The 23,055-nt window shown below is 37.1% G+C and overlaps 1 protein-coding gene across 1 annotated transcript; it reads right to left on the reverse strand.

Moving 5' to 3' along the window:
- Positions 1-378: 378 nt before the first annotated feature.
- LOC139718782 (autocrine proliferation repressor protein A-like) lies at positions 379-21,611 on the reverse strand. Its single transcript, XM_071630247.1, has 15 exons — positions 21,425-21,611; positions 21,015-21,129; positions 19,932-19,997; positions 18,241-18,289; positions 17,500-17,616; positions 15,139-15,234; positions 13,671-13,760; positions 13,034-13,163; positions 12,075-12,192; positions 11,374-11,461; positions 10,946-10,990; positions 8,207-8,295; positions 7,500-7,593; positions 893-958; positions 379-501 (listed from the first exon to the last, which is right to left on the reverse strand). Exons 1-15 carry the CDS (start codon positions 21,609-21,611, stop codon positions 379-381), a joined length of 1,473 nt encoding a protein of 490 aa, XP_071486348.1.
- Positions 21,612-23,055: the final 1,444 nt, after the last annotated feature.

Here is a 23,055-nt window from a genome sequence, read left to right on the forward strand (position 1 = left end):
ACTTCGTAAGGTGTTACACAAGTGAACATGTTCTATCTCTTGGTTTGGGGTTGTCGGCAGGAGAAACTGGTTGTGTCTTATTCTGAATATATATGTTAATTTTTAGTACCACTTTACCCTTCGTCTAAAACTCGTCCACTCTTGTCCGTCAAGGAACCAATTTGACTAAAGTTACTTGATGAAATAACATCTGTCACAACGACTATATCCAAGAGAAAGATTTAGAGATAAAAAAAAAATATCAAATTTCATACAAAGATGTTGCAGAAGACATTACGAGGTACTCTTTGATACGTATTACAATACACTATTTTGGAAACATTACAGCAACAACATTAAAAATGAAATGAGAAAATTAGATTTCATCACTTTCGATAACTACACAAGAGTCCCTTTGCATTCGACTCCATGGCAGTCTGGTACGGGAAACTTGTCCTCGGGTGTAATGTTAGCTTCTGTCGTAAACGTTATAGTAGTTTTCCTCGGTGTGTTGTAGTATGCCTGGGTATAAAGTAAAAAAAAATAACAACAAACAAACATAAGCACTAACGTTCCCATTGAAGGTTGCTGGTGGTTTGGCACTAAGTAATGATAAGCAATAAGACTATAATAAAGAGAAAGATGAATAATTCAACAGATAAAACTGTAATGTTATGACAGAAATTAATATGAGAAGCGAGGAAGGCAAACACAAGCAAGAAATTACAGGGCAGGACTTTCAACCCCAACATTTAATCAATATATTCATTTACCACGTCTTTAACTTGCAGTATTATCATGTACAACAACTACATACGGCAGTTGACATACATCGCAAGAGAATACGCCAAAAAAAAAAAAAAATTAAATAATGCACCGAAAGGCTTAAAGATTTTCTCACAAAGTTTCTTACCCGAATGAAAAAGCACTGCCAGCCAATCTGAGGGGTCAAAAACTCGGCAATATATTTCCCAGGAACCTAATAATTACACAAGTCATGAGATGAAAATTTATGTTAAAGATACCCGAAATCAAATTGTGTTAGCAATTGCGATTCCTAATCATTTAGTCATTAACATACAAACTCATTATGGAAACAATACTCACTTAACCCGTTCACTACGGGAACCTGGTTTACCAGGTTCCCGTGGCGGCAGCTGATATACGGGAACCTGGTTTACCAGGTTCCCAAAATGGAGGCAAGAGTGTCTGCATTCGTGGCCTAAATGCATGTTTATTTGCGTTGTATTAATCAGAAAAACAACCGTAATGACGAGATTAAAGTATGTACTTTCAACATCTGTTCTTTTCATGTAGCAAAATTGCGTCTGTTATTTGGTAATTTACCTTTTCCAACCTTGTTTTGGACTTGCCTTGTTATGAAACTCGTATGAAGACCAATGGAGCATTACGAGGCTCCGATCGCTAGAAATGAGATTTCGCTGATCCGGTACCCTCATTAGGGTATGCTCATAATGTGTACAAAGGAAGATTTTGCGAGCGCATCGCACGCTCTCTTAGAGAGCTCACATCCGATCGATACTTTGCATAGATCGATAGCGCGCGATGGTTTGACACGGATCCCCTTTGACATGTACATGTGTGTGCCCGCCCATGTGTTGATCGCCCACGTCCACATCTCACAGGAGAGTTTACGGCAGGATTCTGTTCGAAGCGCTTGCCTCAGCAGCTGATTCTAGCCCTGACTTGCAGGGGACTAAAGCCGAACGTAACCGTAACGGGTCAAGGTTCATCGTACGGCTTACATACAAATACCGTCGTTGCTTCACAACAATCCAAGATGCCTCGTTCAGGGAGAAATGCTCGTGCGCTTTTCAGCGTAGAAGACGCAAGAGAAGCCGTCTTGGATTCCGATTCAGACAACGAGTTTGATAGGATATCTGTAAACTTATCTAGTGATGAGGACTTATTAGTTCTACTCGACTGTTTCTTCTTCTATTTCTTCTTCTTCTTCTTCTTCTTCTTCTTCTTCAACTTCTATCTTTCAAAGTCATACCAGCTATACGAGATTGAATCATGCAACATGTCGCCTTCTTGTATAAATAATGCATAGAACTGATTACAGAGGTTTGAAAATATATGAAATATAATTTGTCCTTTCTGACCTGTTTTCATACACGATACTTTCATTTGTCATTTCCTATTCTTCCTCCGCTGCCCCCTTCTTTTTTGTATTATACTTCTATACTTCTGCATTGTTTCTTCTTCTTTTCTCCTTCTCCGTCATTTCCAGATCAGCCATTCATATAAATATTTTATCGCATTCCTCCTTTTGGGTGTAATAGTTCTGAAAGCGGGGTTTATCGAAAAGCATAATATAGGAACACGGAGAAAAGTATAAAAGGACAACATAATGTTACCATGATGTAACCTTTCCTCCTTATAGCTGTCGTCTCTTTTCTTTTCCTTTTTCATTCTGAATGTTGGTAAATTTTGAGAATTTAGCAACTTCTTTCGTCAACCTAATCTCTAGAAGAATCAATGAACACTTTCACAAGACCACCTATAACGTTACGTCAATGTCACACTCATTCATTGACAGTCCACAGCGGTTCATTTGTGCAGAGACATTGATGCTGAGACTCTCACAATTAAACCCAGAAGAATGGGTTTTACAAATTCTCTAGACGATTAGAACATCAAAGTCATGTTCTTTCATTGAAAATCTATACACTGTACCTTGTCTACTCAGCATTCAAGAGCGTCTCTTTTGTGCTCTAATCGCACACGCGCCTAATTGTTTTGTCGCATAAAATTGACTTCTGCTTGTGAAGGATTTTGTCCTGCCTGTTCTTTGTTATCAGGTTGTAGCTTTCTCAAATGAAGAGACAAAAAAGAAAGAAAGACGGTGCTTTTTATGTTTTTGGCAAAAGAAAGTGGCCGAAACTCAAACAATACCCAACATGCACGCAACGATTTGTTCATTTTATACAGCATGTCTACATACTTGCGTTCTATATATAGGCGTTTATGAGGAAAATGCATGGTTGCCCATCGCAAGAAAGGCTATGCTGCCCGACATTGTTGCTGATAAAGAAAACAACATTTCTAATAACACAAAATAACGATAATCCCTTTGATGATTTGACTGCATTGGTAATTTATTGACCAGTTAGATATGGAAACTGGCAGGGAGGAATCTCGATGCCGGAGTAAACGACGCGTAGTTCAAAAATATATTTCGTAGATTCGACTTTCATTCAGAGTCTTGGCATACATGTAACTATAACCGTAATGTCCAAAGAAAAAAAAAATGAAATAATATCGTATGCTTATAGGTGGAGACAATCGAGGCCTGAAATTGGAGTTGATAAGATTCGAGATCTTTCTGACTATATCGTCTCATGTTCAAAATAACTTTTGCAGTGGACGCGGATCCGAGAGCTCCGCAAGTGTATTTAGCAAGTTGTTTGTTTGTCTTGTTTCAGACCAGTATAAAAAGAAAGAAATGGGGGCATAACGTTTTTGGAAAAAAAAAACACGCATTTTTTACTGAAAAAAAAAGTGGTAAATGTTCTTGAAACCATCCTGTGAAGTTGGCACCTCTTGTTGTTATGGAACATTACGATTTTTCCTTATAGCTAACGTCTCCTCTCCTCAATCCTATTTTCATTATTCATTTATATGCGATCTTGCTGAAAATCAGTTTCTCACATAAAGTAGTCAACCAAGCTGTATTCAAAATGAATTTACAAACGCAGGCAGTCCTGTAATTTTTATGCATGTTATGATTATGACTAAGCAGAACGTAAATGTAAATACTGTCATGTAAATCTGAAATGGGCGATGGGGTTATGGAAAATACGATTTTTACAGTGAGACTATTGCTAATCTCGCTGAGAAAAAGGAAAACAAGTTTGCAATTCCATGCATAGAAAACAATAAAACAAGCAATCTCGTAATCCGCAAGTACTGTGAAAAGCGTATGAATTATGACTTTATAAACGCAAGCTATCGTCATAAAAATATTCCCACGATACTGAATCTAGAAATGGGATATTAGAACAAACAGCCTTTTCTTTGTTATTCTACAAACGCAATGACATGAGTATATCATTCTTCATCTAAATAAATTTTGTTCGATACTTATATCATCCGTTCCTTCTCTGACTTTACCCAGTCCTTGAGCTTATAGCAACAAGCATCATGACGCGAAGATGTGTAAGTAGGAATGGCAGAATAATTATATGGGTTGCCTTGACTACATTGCGTCTACATGGCAACATCATTGTACAGGGTACGCACTTCATGTTCGATTTATGTTTTGGCATTGACATTCCGCGTCGAGACTCCTGAAGAAGGTGGATGGAAGCCACCGAAAATATGAGTTGCTCAATAAACTCTTTATTGGCGAAATATTGCATTACCGGTTTATTATTCGTTATATATGTGACCCTGCACCTCAAAACAAACAAAAAGTCGCCAGACATGAATTTTTAGTTAAGACCATATTCTGAAAGAGCAGACTTTAAGCTTTAAAATGATGTATAACTCAAATAAAATGGACTCTCCTAACCTATCTAAATATTGGAAAGAAAGCACAAAGTCAGGAAAAGTGTGAACTGAGAAAAGAGGCGCTCTGAAGTACAGTGTCTATTCAAGCGCTTAATCTTTACCAAACCGTGCTGGCTGTGCGATGAATGGGACAAAAAACAGGAAGTAAACCACCAGAGTAACAACAATGAAGGGATTATCACATTAAACTGAAATTACGCATGTCTCATTAACACATTCTGTCCATAATTAATGCCAACTTTCAAAGCAGTAGCACTATCCTTTCAAAAGTTATTAGAGTTAAAAGTGAAGAGTGTGGACAAGGTTTTTCAGAAATTAAAAAGGGATTCTAAAGACACACCTAATCACACTATTCTGCCAAAAATGTCCGAGATAAACTGCTAAAAAAACACACTTTCCTGCCTGTTTTATGATACCAAATTTTAGCATAATGTAAAAGAAGACCCGCTCTTTCAGAAAATATGAAAAAGTCAAGTTCGGCTAGGTTGACCCATTTCACTTATTTTCATTCCTCACGCAAAATCAGTGTGTGCGACTTTATGTTCGTTTTGAGGTGCACAGTCACATATATATATATATATATATATATATATAATACATACATGTGTGTGTGTGTGTGTGTGTGTGTGTGTTTGTGTGTGTATGTGTGTCAAGTATTATGACCATCATATTTATGTACGTTATATTTTTGATATAGTTTTACTTGTCTAGACGTAGACAAAGAAGAAATATGGACACATAATGACTCAGGAGAGGGATATTGAAGAAGAAGCCGAGAGGTAGAAAAAGAAAAAGGAAAAAGAAGTCCACTACATAAAAAAAGAAGATAAGCGAGAATCAATAAAAGATGGAAATGAAGATGCTAAACACTGTAAAACCGAATAAAACATAGAACATGTTGTTTGAAGGTAATACGCAGGGATAGATACAGAAAAAAACAATGACACACTATAGGAGTCGCCCCTCCCCCCTACAAAAAAAAAGAAAAAAAGAGAAAAAATGCAATTCCCTGTGTATGCGTTGATACGGAGCTGTCCTCGAGACACTTTCATCCTCAATGTCTTTAAAAATATATAGTGTAGATATAAACTTATACTGTTTCGCAGCTTACTGAAAATGAAAGGGATTTATATTTGTGTTCGTGTGTGTTTGTGTTACATGGAAATTTGCGTGCTTTTCTGTTGTCCGTCTTAGGCATAGCACAATTCATCAAAGATACGAGAATCACAATTGTATCCCGCTAAATAAACATTGTCAGTATACAGTATGAACTTTCACAAAAAGCAACATGTCGGTCCATGAACTCCTTTAGAGTTTTGCGTAATAACAAGAAAGGTTATTATTTGCGTGAATGATGCTTGCTTGGCGATAGTAAATAAATCAAAACAAACATACTTTCAGAACTTCACGCAGAAAAAAAAAATGAATCCGGCAAATACCATAAGCTATGACACTTTTTAATCATTTTTAAAATGTTTTTATTGATTTATTCTGCTTGAGCATTTTGATCCAACACACACACACACACACACACACACACACACAGTAACAGCAACAACACACACACACACACACACAAAAAAAAAAAACAGAAAAGGGGGAGGAGGCGAGAAGAAAGAAATCCGATATGAACTTCATTTGGCTTAACCAAAAACTAATCGTGCCAAATCAAGGGTAAAGTGACTTTCATTGTGTATTTCTTATTGAATTTTCATAGAAAATCAATACAATGATTATAGTCTTTAGACAAGAAAGATCGTTAAACGTAACTGGTAACTGGTAAGTCATTTCTTATGTTCTTATGCAGTGTAACCATGCATTCTTTATTTTGTGATGTATAATGTCTGTATTCACAGTGTAAACGTATTTGACACTTCCCTACAAAAGTGTTGCAATTTGCGGGGACATAGTGGAAATGATGTGGAGTTATTTTCCACCGGACTGGAAGAGAGGACGGATAGGAACAAAAGAACTCTGCGCTTGGAAATGTGCTACAGAACGACTGAGCCGTCGAGTCGTGTCGCACGCAAAACAAGGTCCGAGAAATACTACACCAAGCGACCGACGCGAGCGTGCCGACCTGCACAGGTCGGCGTCCATGTACAGAATGAACTGCGCATGCGCCGGTAATGCTGTCCTTCTCCCTTGGTGCGCTAGTATCGGAGCGAGTGATCGGTTCGCTTGACTGATTTCGCACGGGCGAATACCGCAGTGACCGACGGGCAAAAAGAATCTCGTTTGCGGGCGCGGAAGGTTCTCGGAGAATCGCGGAAGGAACGGGTTAATTATTCCATCAGACTAGTATTTTAGCGCCAGTTTCCATGGGAAATTTATGAGCAGACTAAAACCAGAGATATACACTGTAGTCTTATGTTTTGTTTTGTTTTTTGATTGCTCATCACTTTGACAGTTTAGATTTTCCAAAACTTTCACGTGTCAACCTGAATAATTTTATTCAACTACAACGCCTATTGACCATCTAAAAATGTACATCATTGCAAATTAACTATTGAAATTCCACTAATAAGTCACATTTGCGTGTGTTTAAAAACTAGGTCAAGGTCCAATGGATTGCAGAAAAAATATAAAAGCTGAGTGTCACTGCTATTATAAATGGGTTGATCCTTTTTCAGCGACATAGTCTATACATGTAACAAATATCATAAGTATCCCAGTTATAAATTACATTTATATATATATTACTTTTTTGTTATATTGCAGCATTCCACACTTACGTCACTGATAGTACAACCAATATTTCAACGGGACGTAATTATCTTATCAAAAGAAAAAAACCCGCAATAATTAATTATTATCACTACTGCAATCCAACACAAGTTATTTTTTTTTTTCGCATTGTAGAGACAATCACTAGAGCTAAAGGTCCAAATGTTGCAAGGTCTTTATTTCTACAACGAAATATGCCAGTGACACAGATACAAAGAAATAAATAGTTAACTCTGTCGAAGTTAATGATACCTTACCGGATTTCTGACGGGAAATCTTTTGTACAGAATGACTTGTAACTTGGGGTCTGTAGTTCCAGGTACTTTGGCGGCAGCCCATCGAAAATCACGTCTGGAGAAAAAAAGAAAAGAAAAGGAAGGGACAGATTTGGCGGTCTCTTCAACTTCTATTCAATTTTTATTACTGTTATTGTTGTTTTGGGGGATCATGGGTTAGTGGTAACAGCGTTTTCAATCTGAATACTTTTCATTTTTAAGAACATTGAAATGTTTAGCATCTTCAAACCCAACGTAACATCAGTAAAATATTCCGATAGAAGAATTCATGTCACCCAAATTTACAGTGTTCCTAGAATAAGGGCCGCAGGTTAACATTAAAACATATTCAATATAACAGGCTTTTGACTGGTTTTGGTATTGTTAGTACTATTAGTTGGAGTGATTTTCCCCTTCTCCATCAAGCCCTCCGTGTTTGCCGTCAAGTCGCTTTTTTCTCTTAAAATCTCCTTTGGACAAATTCAAATTGTTTTTGTTAAGTGAGAAACGAAAAGATGACGTCTACTTGTCCGGAGGATAATGTCAAGGGTTTTAAACATGTTGTAGTCACTGTATAAAATATATGCCTGTATCTCTATATAATCAATTCATGTCGACACTACACAAAGACAGGGAATTTTACAATCTGTCACGTGAAATAAGCATTAACTAGGTCCTCTGTTGTTTACCTAGGTCCTCTGTTAGTGAGAGTTCGGAAGACTTCTACTTTTGCCGGTAAAGGGTCTGAATTCATTTCTATGATACCGTGGGTACTGTTCTGTGAATGAAGGAAAAATAATAAATCATCAAGACGCAGGCAAACATGCAACAATAACAATGAAGTAGGCCATAGGTGCATATCTAACCATCGGTGGACGTTTGAAATACCCACATGTTAAATTAAGTTCTCTAACCCTTCAAAAGTAGAAAAGATAAAGAAACGGTATTTGGCTCCTGATTACCAACACTTCTTGATTATGAGAGTGATGTCATTATCATCATCACTATCATTATTGTTATTATATGATTAGATATATGTGACCGTGCCCCACAAAACGAACAAAAAGTCGCACACACTGATTTTGTGTGAGAATTGAAAATAGGTGACATGGGTCAACCTAGCCGATCTTGACTCATTCGTGTTTTTTGAAAGAGCTAGTCTTATTCTACATTATGCTAAAATTTGGGATTATAAAACGGGCAGGAAAGTGTGTTTTTTAGCAGTTTATCTCGATCATTTTTTTGGTAGAATAGTGTGATTAGGTGTGTCTTTAGAGTCCCCTTTCATTTCATTTCTTAAATACCTTGTACACACTCTTCACTTTCAACTCTTATAACTTTTGAAAGAATGATGCTACTTTGAAAATTGGCATTAATTATTGACAGAATGTGTTAATAAGGCATGCTTAATTTCAGTTTAATCTGACAATCCCTTCATTGTTGTTACTCCGGTGGTTAACATCCTGGGTTTTTTGTTTTTGTCCCATTCATCGCACAGCCAGCAAGGCTTGGTAAAGATTTAGCTCTTGAATAGACACTGTACTTCACAGCCTCTTTTCTCAACTCACACTTTTCCTGAGTGTGTGCTTTCTTTCCAATATTTAGATAGGTTAGGAGAGTCCATTTGATTTATGTTATACATCATTTTAAAACTTAAAGTCTGCTCTTTCAGAATATGCTCATAACTAAAATGTCATGCATGGCAACTTTCTGTATGTTTTGTGATGCAGGGTCACATATACTTATATACATATTTATATATTCAATGTTTTCATATTCATTTCAATATTTCTTTAAGTTATTACTCTTCATTGGCTTTGTAATTGAAATCATCATTCTCAAAACGTTGCGAAATAAGTGAATTTCCAAATGTTTCTGACATTGCTCAAGAGACGTATAGATCACCGATTAAAAGATATTTTACATGAAAGTGTCTTTGTAATTAGAAAAAAAAAAATATCTCGGCGTAGTGTGTCATGGGAGAAAACGATTAATATGAATTTCTGATGAGTGCCATATTATGAATGCCATCATTGGATTCATGTCTGTATACAGCTCATGATGTCATTATCTATGGCAATGTTGCATCGCAGATTTGATATTATCCGGCCTAGCATACTTGTCAATGTGACCGTGCGTCACAAAAACAACACAAAGTCGTAACCCTTGGTTTTACATGAGGACTCACAAATAGTAAAAACGGCTCAAACAAGTCAATATTGAGTTCTGAGTTCAGAAAGAACTATTCTTCTTTAACAATATTCCTAAGGTTGAGATCATAAAATGAACGGGAAGGTGTGTATTCAGCTGATTTATCTTTTTTTTTTCTTTTGAGAGAGAGAGAGAGTGGTGTGATTAGCTTTGACGTTAAGAGGCCCCTTTTCATTTCTTGAATATTCTTTCCATACTCTTCACTTTCAAGTCCAATAACTTTTTAAAGAATAATGCTACTGCTATGAGAGTTAGCATCAATCATGGACAGAATGTGCAATAGAATAATCTTAATTTCATTTTATTTGATAACCCCTTCATGGTTGTTGCTCAGATGGTTTCCATCCGTTTTCGTTTCTATTCATCGCACAGGTAACACGGCTTGGTAAAAATAAGCGCTTGAATAGACACTGTACTTCAGAATTGTTCAGAGCCTCTTTTCCCAGTTCACACTATTTCAGAGTGAGTAGTGTCTTTTCAATATTTAGATAGCTTAGGAGAGTCCATTTGAATTGAGTTGTACATCATTTTCAGAGCTACGAATCAGTTGTTTGTTTGTTTCTAATTAACCCTCAGCTAGAAAATCCGACGACTTTTGGTTGGGCTTGTGAAGCAGGTTTATAATGTGATCCTGCATCACAAAACCAACCAACAGTCGCCAGACATAAGACATAAGATTAGAGTAGATTCTGAAAGACCAGAATTTTTGTTTAAAAATGATGTACCATCCGATTCAAGTAGATTCCCCTAACTTGTTTTAATATTGGAGAGAAAACACACATTCTGTTTAGTGTGAACTGGGAAAAGAGGTCTATTCAATTCAAGCCCTTAATTTTTATCAAACCTTGTTAGCTGAGCGATGAATGGAACAAAAACAGGATCTTAACCACCCCGAGCAGCAAAAATGAAGGGATTATCAGACTAAGTCTAAATTGAACACCCGTTATTAGCTCATTTTACAGATGATCAATAAAGACTTTCAACTTTCAACATTTCAATTGTAAGATCCCTTCAGCCTTTTGCACTTAAGAGTTTGTGTTTATTGTTTTATTTGTAAGTAGTAACGCAAACTTTGGCACCCACAGGGCCACTGGGCACATTATTGTTTTATTTCTTCTGTGGACTGCAGTACAGCAAGACGTTGCGTCATTGCGTCATTTTGGTGAACATTCAAATTACTTGCGTCATTGAAAATATAACATTATGAGTTACAGTACCTCATATCTTTTCCAAGTGATGTTCGGGGGAATCCAACCCGTCGGCTACGTCAACAATAACAACAACAAAACTAAAGTGACATATAATAAATTGATTTGCATATGCATTACACATTATTGAGCATACCGACCACTTACTTTGCGTTTATAAATTCATTTTATCAAACATTGTCTCTTAGCTTCAAACCGATGAGCATAGTATTTATTATGTAACATGCCTCGCTAATATCAGTCAGAAGCCGGATATTTGGAAAAGAAAATATATTGTGAAGTCAAAGTTGGGTAGATTATTATCATTCACAATGGAGGGTCCACGAAGTGAGAAATTAATTACTTAAACAATATTCCGCAGATAGAAAAGAATAACAAGCGCACTGATTATTCAAACTTTGCTCATTTCCTCTTTGCCATTAAAAAAAAAATCATACCTCAACGACAGTCAAAATAAAGCTGGTGAGTTGATTGGTGAGCTCCACGTCGTGAAATCGTAACTCATGCTCGTCGTTTGGCGTGATGCTAGTTTTGACGTAGTGTTTGGTATCGTCAGAATAAAGATACAATTGAAAAGTTATTTGATTATAAATACCGAGAGGAAATGAGCAATAGTACGCTGAAAGGGGTAGAAGTTGAAATATGTTGAAGAATAACTTCGTAAAGCATAATTTGAAACGTGTAAAAGGTTTTAGAGAAAGGAAAATATCGTTCTTTATATTTACAGACATAGATATCGTTACATCAGGGTTATTAATTTGATGTATGATTATCCCAAGCTCTATCATTTCGGAGAATTTTGCTCAATCGGCAAATTTACAAAACAAAAATGTGGAAAACAAATAACATATCAGACATGTATAATTATAACATATTTACTGCCGTGTCCTACTTCACTATTGAAATTGGCTTTAGTGGGATTTTCAGTGGTTTTATAATTGCAGTCCCCCACCCCTCAAAAAACAAACAAACAAACAAACAAACAGTAACCCCCTCAAAACACACACACACACACACACACACACACACACACACGCACACACACACACACACACACACACACACAAAGAAAACACGGTTTTCCATGACTGCATGTTTTATCAAACTGCATGAATGAACTTAGAGTCGGGATTCTCACCTGAGATACTTTGGGCCAGGTAGGTCATCGAAATAATAATAGGAGTCATCTGGGAGAAAGAACTCGTCAGAGCCAGCTGTTATGATAAGCTTTGGCATCGTCAAACGATCCCTGTAAGCTGAGGTGTAGACGAAACAACAGCAATGACAATGGGAAGACGTTGCATTTTTCTTTGGTAACAATAATTATTTTGCTGACCATAACTTCGTACCGTGCAAATAATGAAATATTCGTTTCAACGAAGTAGAAATACATGTACATCCACATGTCCTCATTATGGTTTATTGTTTGTTTAGCAAAATTTCTATTTAACGAAAAAAAAAGAAAAAAAAATCCGGTTTTGGTCAGATTATGCCTAAATTTGCTTCACTGTATAAACAAATTTTTAGCATTGAAAACTTTCAAAACAGCAGCAGTATATCATCAAAAGATTTTGGAGATCAAAATGAAGAGCATTCAGAGATTATTTACTGTGTTTTTTGTTTTCTTTATTTGTTTTGCTCTGATTTTGTTTATTTTGAAGTATAGGGGCAATCGATATATTACTCGATGCAATAAAGTATTTAAAAAAAAAGAAAAGAAAAAAAATCACGATTTTCTAGTCATTTTATAATCCAAAACTTTGGAGAGAAGTTACTAGAAGAAGAATTGGTTTTTCAGAAACGACAACAACAGTAACTAAAGATTGGCCACAACAGCTCATTCCACCTATCTTTCGTGATGCATGGCAAATCAATAAAGAGACCAATGATATTTTTTTTTTGAAATATATCTACATGTGAAACAGAATACATCATAGCAGCAAGCTTTAGAACAGAAGTATTTAAACTGTGCAAATATTTTTTCTCTAAAATCAATTGAACTATTCAATACAGAGCCCTTATTGTAAGTCTGATGTTTACTTCCATCAGATTTCATGTTTGCTTGTTGCAAGAAGTGAAAGTGATGTTCTGCAATACCGTATGGATCTACTATGCTGGCCATTTCAAAGATCTGCGGCACGTCCATGTACAGTGTGATGTTTTCCTCGTAGTAATCGTTAAACTCGAATGTCCAGCCTCCGAGTGAGCGATAATGGTGATGCATGTTCTGAAGGAACGTATAAACATATTGCAGAGCGTTACCACGTGCATTCAGATAGTGTTGATTATCAGTTTACACGAATGTCCCTTTTCTCTGAATTGACCCATGAAATAAGAATCGATTTGTCTTTCCGATACGATACATAAAGTACTTTTTTCTTATAGCTTGATGCACTTTGTCGACAGGAACGGTTTCTGCAATCAACTGTTCGTAGAAGAATGTCGTGTTATTTCTGTGGAGGATATTGTAATAGAAATTGTCACTCTATTTTTTATAGCAAACAAGTTACAAAAAAAGGAAGACATGCTCTTGACATGAAGTAATTATCTGATACGTGGCTAAAATTCACTGTTCAGAGATAAACAAAACCATGTTCATAATGCATTGCTGGTTTAATAGCACAAGGGCTTTGTTTCGTCTTGTTGGTAATCACGTTTTCCCTATAAGTCGTATATTTATGAAAACTGAAATATTTTGTTGTATCATTTTATCAGACACTATATCAAATGCTACCTTAACCATGTTGAGAAGGTCAAGGACTATAGGCGCAATAGCCACGACCCTCTTGTCCACGGCACCCGTCGTCCAGGTGGTCCAGCCCCTCTGCGATTGCGAAAAAAGGTAGAATTAGTTCTTAAAGTTTACCGGGTTTGATAAACGTACGGAAAGCTATTATGTCTTGCCCCAAGCATTTCTGTCCCTTCCCAGCCCCCAGTGCACATGCAAATACGCACTTGCACATGTTGTAACTGAAGGTTTAATGGTAGATTAGCTCGTTATGTGTTTTGGTGTAAACCCCGTGTAACATATTATACAAAGAGAGCAACGTTGTAATGCTTTATGAAAACATTTTTTTTTTCAATTCTATGTAACTTTTATCGATTTTTTGTTACAATGAACATGTCATGAGCGAATTTATAGATTAAAAAGTCCATCTTTGCTTTGATGCTAACTGCATGACAAATTTACCATTGTTTTTTTTTTTAATGACCAGCAGCTACATCATTATAGAGGCATTACTTTTACACACAAACAGTGACAAAAACCTGGAATTTACTTGCAAATTCAATAAGGAACACCCCTGATGGTAGATCACCCCCCCCCCCTCTCCAAAAAAAAAAAAAAAAAAAAATGCAAGCTACATGAGACCGGAACGGAACCGCAAATAACGCCCTGTGGTATTTGGCGATTTATCGATCATGTTGGGCGGGTTTATACGTATGAGCAGAATATGCGAAGTTGGCACGCCGTCCACTGAGTCGGGCGTTCTAGCTTGGCATATAAAGAGTTACAGCATGCCTTTAAGGGTTATATTAAAAAAAAAAAGATGAATTATCACATCCGCCCAACACTTGTTGTTGATAAGAATAGGGTGGGATAGTCAAGTTAGGCGGTTTGAACAACAAGAATACTAAATTATACAGTATGTGTATAAATATACCTTTATGCATGTGCAGTCGTGTTAATATACACTTTCCTTGAGGAGACATGTTGTGTTAACCCATCCCACCTCCCTCAAAAAAAAAAAAAAAAACAGAATAGTTATTGAAAGTCTTTAAATGGTTTTGATGAATGCTGTGCAGCTGTGAGGGTAACAAGTCATTCATAAGTTGAAATCACTCCATGTCCACTTGAGATATTAGCAACGAACCACAGTAAAAAAAAAAATCAAATAGCAAATGTAGGAAGAATAATAGTTATGACATATTTTTAAGAAACCGCGGTTTTTGGTCTGGTTATTTTTTTTTCCTTCGTTTTATAGAGAGAGAGAGGCGTGTATTGCTTGCCTGTAATCACTTACGTGTTTTACACAAAACAATCACGATAAGGTAAAGCCTTCCACAACATTGCATACGCGGAAAATGATTTTATACTCGATTGATATAATTATGACCATCTTTAAGGCTTCGGTAGGCTGATTTTGTAGTGTAATAGGCAGAAGAATTAGTATTTTGTCAGAAGATGTTTAAAGCAAAGACACCTTTGATTCCCCGGCGACGATGAATTTTGATACATTTTGTCCCGAACACTGTTGCGCCACAAAGGTTGTGATAGTATCCATCGCTCGAACAGCTGCCTATGAAATAAACGACAAAAGTACATGACAAGACGATACTATTAACATTTCAAAAATTTTTATATGCCGCGAATTCCATATTTTTTATTCAGTTAAGTCAGACGCCCCACGTTAGTCAATCTAATAAATATTTTGTGTAGCAATTATAATCGCTTTTTAAAAGGTTGTAAATAGAAAAATTAAATGAGGAAATGAATTACGAAGATAATCAATGAGTGAATAGTTGAAGAATGGAACCCGAGTTTAGCCCAGCCGTGGATTGAGATAGTTAAGCCGTGAAGCTTGTTTATTCGATCTGTGAATAGATCAAAACCGTAAACAAACAAATATTAGCACCTTGTTGCTAATACATGCAATAACTTGGACATGTGAATCACATGTAATACTCATGCATGCCTTGCACACTGAACTTGGACTTCTAAATCACATGTACATTATTCATGCACGTCTTGTACATTATACACTTGTATATGATTAAATCCTTGCATTGCCTAACATGCATATAGACTCAAAGACTTCTCTTGTTGTCTGTGTATCTTATTACCTTCATAGTACACATGTATATTGTATTATACACAACACCTGGATTTATATCTCTGTCACACATTGAAGTGACCAATAAATCGTCATGTTCCTGTTACACAGGGAGTATCAATTGAACATGCACATTGAATGCTTGGAGTTTGCTACTATACACTTGTATGCTAAATGTATGCTTGCTGTATGTGGGAGTTTGCTACTACACTTATATGCCAAAATTACAGATCCTTTCTGTCTTATTGAAAGAACAGCTTTGTATAATATGTAATACACTGACTCATTGTGCTCATTTACTGTGTACACATGCAGATTAATCTGAGCACTTTATTTGGCACTCTTGCACTGTACTTAGCCGTATTGTGCATATCCTGTCTAATTTGTACTTCTGCACAAACATGTAATTTTGTACAAATACAACATGTGTTATCACCCCTTTAACTCTCAGTGGCTTTGCTTCATACACTTGCAGTCACAATTCATATGGATATGAAACAGAACTTACATAATGCATAAGTCAAACTACCTGTACTTATTCTTCTGTCAAACATCACTTGCATCTACACTCTGATTGTACTGTAGACACTCATAATCTCACTTTGAGCCCGGTAAATGATGCTGAATATACTCAATGTAACACCTTAAAACAAATCTACAACCTGCATTTCTGTATTCGCTTAGCACTATTGTACACTCAACATTGTTACCTCCATACCATGGATTCTACTCAAGAAATGCAAATTAAACCTTACAGTACACCACTGAGTAGATTCTTACACTTGAGATTCCACTTTAGGCGCTACAAACACTGTACGAACTGCTGTCATTTAACACAGTTCTATAATTACCTTGCAATTTGTCTTGCAATACAAACACCCACACTGATGCATGTCGATAAATCATACACAAAGAACCTATTAACGTGTGGTGACCTTTTCCCACTATCAACTCTATTCACCAACAGCTTTGTCTCTTTAAACCATTATCGACATTTATATAACTCTCTAAATCTGTCTTAATGTCAATTTCTGTCACAACTGTATCTTCACACAACCACCACATCAGGTTGATGAAATGACATTACACATAGTTCATAAATTCCCGGCATTACATGCCTTGACATGAACGTGCATTACATGAACATGCACTACTGTTCACGTGTAATACCTGTATAACCATGTACGTACCACGTTGCAACTCACCAGTACGCATGCAACAAATTCAACACTGTAACTGAGTTCAAATGAGTTCATAAGTTCGCTCAAGCATACACTTATTTGCTTTCTTTCAGTTTTTAATGTTCATTTCACATTTTCCGGTATTTACTTACTCCTGTAGCGGGACTAAACTTGACTTGCATGAGTCTTCTGCAGAAACGGACGAGTCAGCATTCGCATCCCATGACGCGACCAGTCTTCACGTTGGAACGGTCAGCTGCTAACTAACTGAATGGCACAATTAGAAACTGCGCGAAACGTGACAAATGACAACTTTCACTCACTGCGCATGTCGTCTATGGTGTCTTCAAATTACCAATGACGCAAATTTTCCTAACCAGAATCAAAACCGCTTCGCTCCGCGAAACAATGAGGGAGAAACTAATTAATGTTACTATTTTATAAAAGTTATGCTATCAGCGATGCCTCTTTAGTTAGGAGTTAGATATGAAACAAATTAGCTACTCAACGTCAAAACTTTAGTGACAAGTTGAGATTCGTCAATGTTTACCTTCGTCATGGGTAACCTGAGCAACCAGTTCGGCTGGTCCGTCCCATTCTCTATAAAATGGCGCCAGGTGAAAGCAATGATTGCATCTTCTGTTCTTTTCATTTGCTTGGGATCGGTCTAGCACAAAGGGAAGTGAAGATAAGTGTTATGCATACATTCACATATTTCTAGGGAATATTTTGTATCACTCAAGCGCAGGGAAGTAAAATGCTACATCTCCTATAATGAAATCTGCATCTCATTAGCTAAACAGTTGCCATATGAGTTGCGTTATAAAGCCAGTTCGTATTTAACTTGTGTGCACATTGCTACAAAGGATTTTTTTTTTTTTACTGCTTATGTGTAATTGGAAATTCCTAACCAGCATCATCATGAAATACTCGCTGAAATAATATCACACTAATACCACACACACACACACACACACACACATGCACACAAATAAATAATACGATTCTTCACACACATTATGCGGTCGTGTTTATGCTGATGTAGATATATTCCTACCGTCTTAAGAAGCGTATTTTGTTAATAAGTTCTATCAATGACAAATCTATAGTAGCTGGATAATGTTAGAAATACATTGTCAGCACAAAGATGGACTTTTTCATGGATGTTATAAATGATGTATGAAGCAAATAACAAGAATAATACACAACATTATAGTCATTATCATCCTCTAGAATATCCAGAGTTTCCCGTTATCAAAGTGACCTCAAAATCCTATATCCGTAAACTTACCGTGAAAACAATCGGTTGGTTTGGAACTTGCCGTAATGTAGCACCAACGCTGAAATGAGAAATGTTTAAAGAAAAGAACACACAGTTGCAACATGTGATTCGTCGCATTATTTCAATATGTCTGAACGTACAGTTGTATTTGGCTCACAGCAAATACGATGCATTGAATCTATAGCTGGTTTTGGTCCGGTGAATCGACAACTTATGCTGTAATTAGGAAAATATCTACAAAGACAAAATCTGACAAAAGAACGTGTGTTAAAAGTATAAACATATACGAACTTTTGTCCATGGGCCAGGCCAGATATTGGTACCATCTGAGGTGGCAATACCTTTTAGGTGTCATTTTGTTTGTCTGGCATAGATATGCTTATCAAGCTATGATAGCATTTCCAAATGAATAGCTTAGTCATAATAAATGAATTTTAAACCAATTTCGTCTCGTTGTTATATCCCTGTACTTCTGAATCGAGACCAACCGCTATACAAAGAAGAGCACTGTCTTCTGTCTTCTATGTTCAGAGGTGTTCTGTTGTAAACGCGGTGCGCTTAGTCTTTATTCAAGGCAGCGAAGGGAATATCCAAGGGGTATGATGTCCACAGCGCTTAGTCTAGTATTCAAGACGACGAAGGGAATATCCAAAGCTTATAATACAGTGTATATCCCTTCATCTAAAAACAAGAACAACAACGAAGCAATTCCTCGTGAATTTTACCGTATTTTTTAATTATCTATAATTTTCCGGTGAAAACGCCACGGTGAAAACGCTAATACCATGCCAATGTCGCTTTATTTCCATCCAACAATGAAAGATTATGCAAAAACAATGTACCTTTACACTACAATACATTATAATTAATAATGTTGTAAATGAACAGAGTGATTTTTGCTTAAAACTGATGTATTTGTTGAGAGGGTGGTATAAAAATATAGTATAGATAATCCGTTTTATTAGGAACTTTAGATATGATAACGGTACATTGTTCTAAATAAAGACTAAGCGCACCGCGTGACAGCTGTGGACATCATAACCCTTTGGATATTCTCTTCGCTGCCTTGAATAAGGACTAAGCGCACCGCGTTTACAACAGAACACCTGTTGATATACAGAAGGCAGTGCTCGTATTTGTATAGCGGTTAGTTTCGATTCAGAAGTATAGGGATATAAAAACGAGACCAAATTGGTAAAAAAAAAAATCATTTATTATGACTAAAGCTACTCATTTGTAAATGCTATCATAGCTTAATAAGCGTATCTATGTCCGACAAACAAAATGACACAAAAAAGGTTTTGCCACCTCAGGTGGTACCAATAACCCATTTTTCGGGTCTTGGCCCATGGACTACTTCGGAAATTACTTTTACTAAATTACAATGACAGTCTTCAATACCATGTTGGATAGAAGTGACTGTTATTTCAGATTGATGCATACAGATCGATTGTTTAGAGCTTATTAGAATATCAATGCTAGTTGTTAACAAAAAATGCCTAAGAAATATCGCATGCCTAAGAAATATCGCATGACGAATGTCGCCACTTTGTGCCCTTCACTACTTACATTCACTGTCGTCTGTTGTATAGTATATACGGTATAAAAAGTTGTTTCAAAATATATTTATATGCATAAAGTTAAAGTCAAAAGTTCATTATCAACGAAATAATACAAACAAACTTTATGCAATAACTTACATCCCAGCACCAAGAGCGATATTTGACGTTCGTCGTACTTCGTTGTCCGATCTTGGGTCAGGTGGGCTGGGAAAATTATTAAGGTCAGTATAAATATCCGTTGCAAAAGAGAAGCACAGAAGCAATTATTTGGGATTTTTTTTTTCTGTGCCAGGGACATTGGACACTGTTTACAAAGGTTAGGAATTTCATTAGCTAATGTACCTTCATAGAAAGTAATGAATCATGCAATCAAGTACACGAACACACTTTACGATGTAGATACATTTATCGATGCTTGCTTGTTTTTTCTTTATGAGATGAAATGCTAAAGAAGTAAAAACCAAATCTTTATTAATCAATGCATGAATTCTGGACTTCATATTCCTGACCTACAGATATTGAAAAGTAGTTTGTCTGTTTGTTTGTTTGTGCAATATATTATTATGCTTCTATTCTGTTTGTGATTATTTCCATGTGTGTGAAGTAACGGATGTGAGTTTGTTGTCACGTTAAACATACAAACACACACACACACACACACAAACGGGTACAGATATACTGTAAAACGAGGGATGTTCGTGTGCATTCTAATTTCGCGAATTTCGCGAGCGCCAAGATTCGCGAAATTAAGATGCACGCGAAAGTTCTTGTCTACACTACATGCATTGGATGCTGGTGGCAGTTCGCGAAAATTTCATGCCACAAAAAAGGCCATCGGCACCAATTCGCGAAAAATTCATGCCGCGAATATTTCAGGTTTTACAGTATACACAAACACAAATATGAAAAAAAAATATATGCATGTCCAGGCTAACAGTATTAGTCGATACACTGGCCTGGCCAGAGTAAATTCCACCGCTGCAGATGTGTTGTCTGCCACATCAGCTTCAATGTAGTGGCATGCCTTCTTCTTGTTCATGCCCGTTGATATGCGCGTTGAAACAGAAACTGAACGTATATAAATTAGATTCCATATTAATACCCGTGTCTCTGAAGAGAAAAATAATACAATCAAATCCCCATAAAACGATATATGTATGTATAATGCGAAATTACAAACGCATAGTATAACTCTGCATACTGATAGTTATTTTGACGCACCTGCTATGTTGGGATCCACCGGTGATGAATAAGAAGGCATGCTCAGTACTGATCAACCGATCAGGAATCGTGATCGTCAGGTAATGCCACCAAATGGCACTGTCAGAGTCATTATCTGCGTAGCAAAGATACTTTGTAATCTTTCAATGATATAGTGAACATTTTTTTTTCGTAGCATGCAAATCAAATTACAATGAATGTTTCAACAAATAATGTTCTGACTCACTACACTTTCTTGCTATTAACGCCACAAATTATTATCGTAACCATTGCACACACACACACACACACACACACACACAAATATGTGTTCAAACACAAATCAACGGAGTATATGGGGTAAAACCTAAACACACTCAAAGATGATTAAAGATAATGCTTTGAAACCCTATACAAAATATGCAACTTACATGTAAGCCACTTCTGTGAAGTCATGTTGATGACATAGGCCGTATATTCGTTTGGAATGACATATTTGTTGAGGAGTGTAAAGATGTAATGATCGTCGGGCGCATTAACGTAATCATCAAGTGGAGTTGCGCTTGCTACTGCTACCAAGCAGGCAACAAGCAGGACAAGACAGTTCGAAGAAGCCATCATTCTTGCAGGTCCTCTCTCCACGACACAGTGGTGTAAGCTGGTATTATGTTAGTACAAGTGTCGAAACTGTCTTTTCGGAGGCAGGGAAAGATTATCCTGTTGCATCAGCGCAAAGTACAAACGATTAGAATATCCAGTGTTTTCGTTATGCACCTACTGTAGCTTTTAAAAATAATGATATCAGTGCTGATCAGTTTGTTTAGAGCAAGTGGAGTGGTGGCTTGTCAGTGGTTTGCACAAAAGTCAAGTGGCAAAAGTCGGTGCATACACGCACACACACCTACATAGACAGACAGACAGACAGACACAGACACACACACACACACACCCACAAGCACAGCCGCTGAATGCTGATAACGTACTACCAATAAACAATCTGCCCTTATGCAATAATTGCTAATGAAACTCACATGAAGGTAATGTCATGTCAGTCAGGATATCTACAGATGATCTTAGCCAAAAGGCCGAGAAGCGATCTGGTTGCTATGCGAATAGATTAGATTGAGAGATTATTAAGAAAAAAAAAATATAAACCATTATACGTGTTTTGTATCATTTTTTGGGGGGAGGGGGAGCAAAAGGGCAAAAAATAATAAAACATTCATATCCACATCATTCGAGGCATCTAGAGGTTTGTTCATTTCGATGGATCTTCAACATGATACAAAAACTTTTCATATTGAAGCATAACATTCTGTATATCAAGAAGTAAATAGAAACCTTTAAATTATCTATTTGTATGATCATAAGGACTTGGCTATTAAACGTAAAAAAGCCCCCTTGCAAAAAAAAAAGAGAGAAAGTTTACAGGGGCGGATCCAGGAATTCTGCAAAGGGGGGGGGGGGGTGGCGTGACTAATATTACTGGGGGCACTTCTTTTGTTTTTCACGGAAAATAAAGGGGGGGGGGCGTGCGCCGGCTGCGCCCCCCTTTGGATCCGCCACTGGTTTAGAATTAAACTTACCACGCTATAACACCTTTCAGAACAATTAAAGACACTCAGTCGTAGCGAGTGGTTTGTGCGGCACGGAGACGAACGCAACACGCTGCCTCCCCCATTCTGTATCAAATGTAGTGACCCCCGAATGAGAATAGCGCTGGCTCAATGGGTCAGCGAAAATACGATAGGCTACAAGAGAGCTCCCTGTGCTTATCTCCTAACCCAGAATGGCTGTCCCAGCGAGCCACGAGAGCTTCCGAATGGACGCACACTCTCGGTGCGCATGCGCATGAAGAGAGGCCGAAAGAGCCACGCGTCTTCTGGCCTCTCTCCTCCAATCACCGCAGCTCGCGGTGACAATATTTGTGTATGATGCGTTCACACACACGCACACACACACACACACACACACACACACACGCCGCAGCGTCTTCTGGCCTCTCTCCTCCAATCACCGCAGCTCGCGGTGACAATGTTTGTGTATGATGCGTACACACACA

The sequence above is a fragment of the Diadema antillarum genome, unplaced genomic scaffold (genome assembly GCF_040938485.1).
Source record: "Diadema antillarum isolate AM-2024a unplaced genomic scaffold, OU_Dant_1.0 scf00000099, whole genome shotgun sequence".
Taxonomy (NCBI): Eukaryota; Metazoa; Echinodermata; class Echinoidea; order Diadematoida; family Diadematidae; genus Diadema; species Diadema antillarum.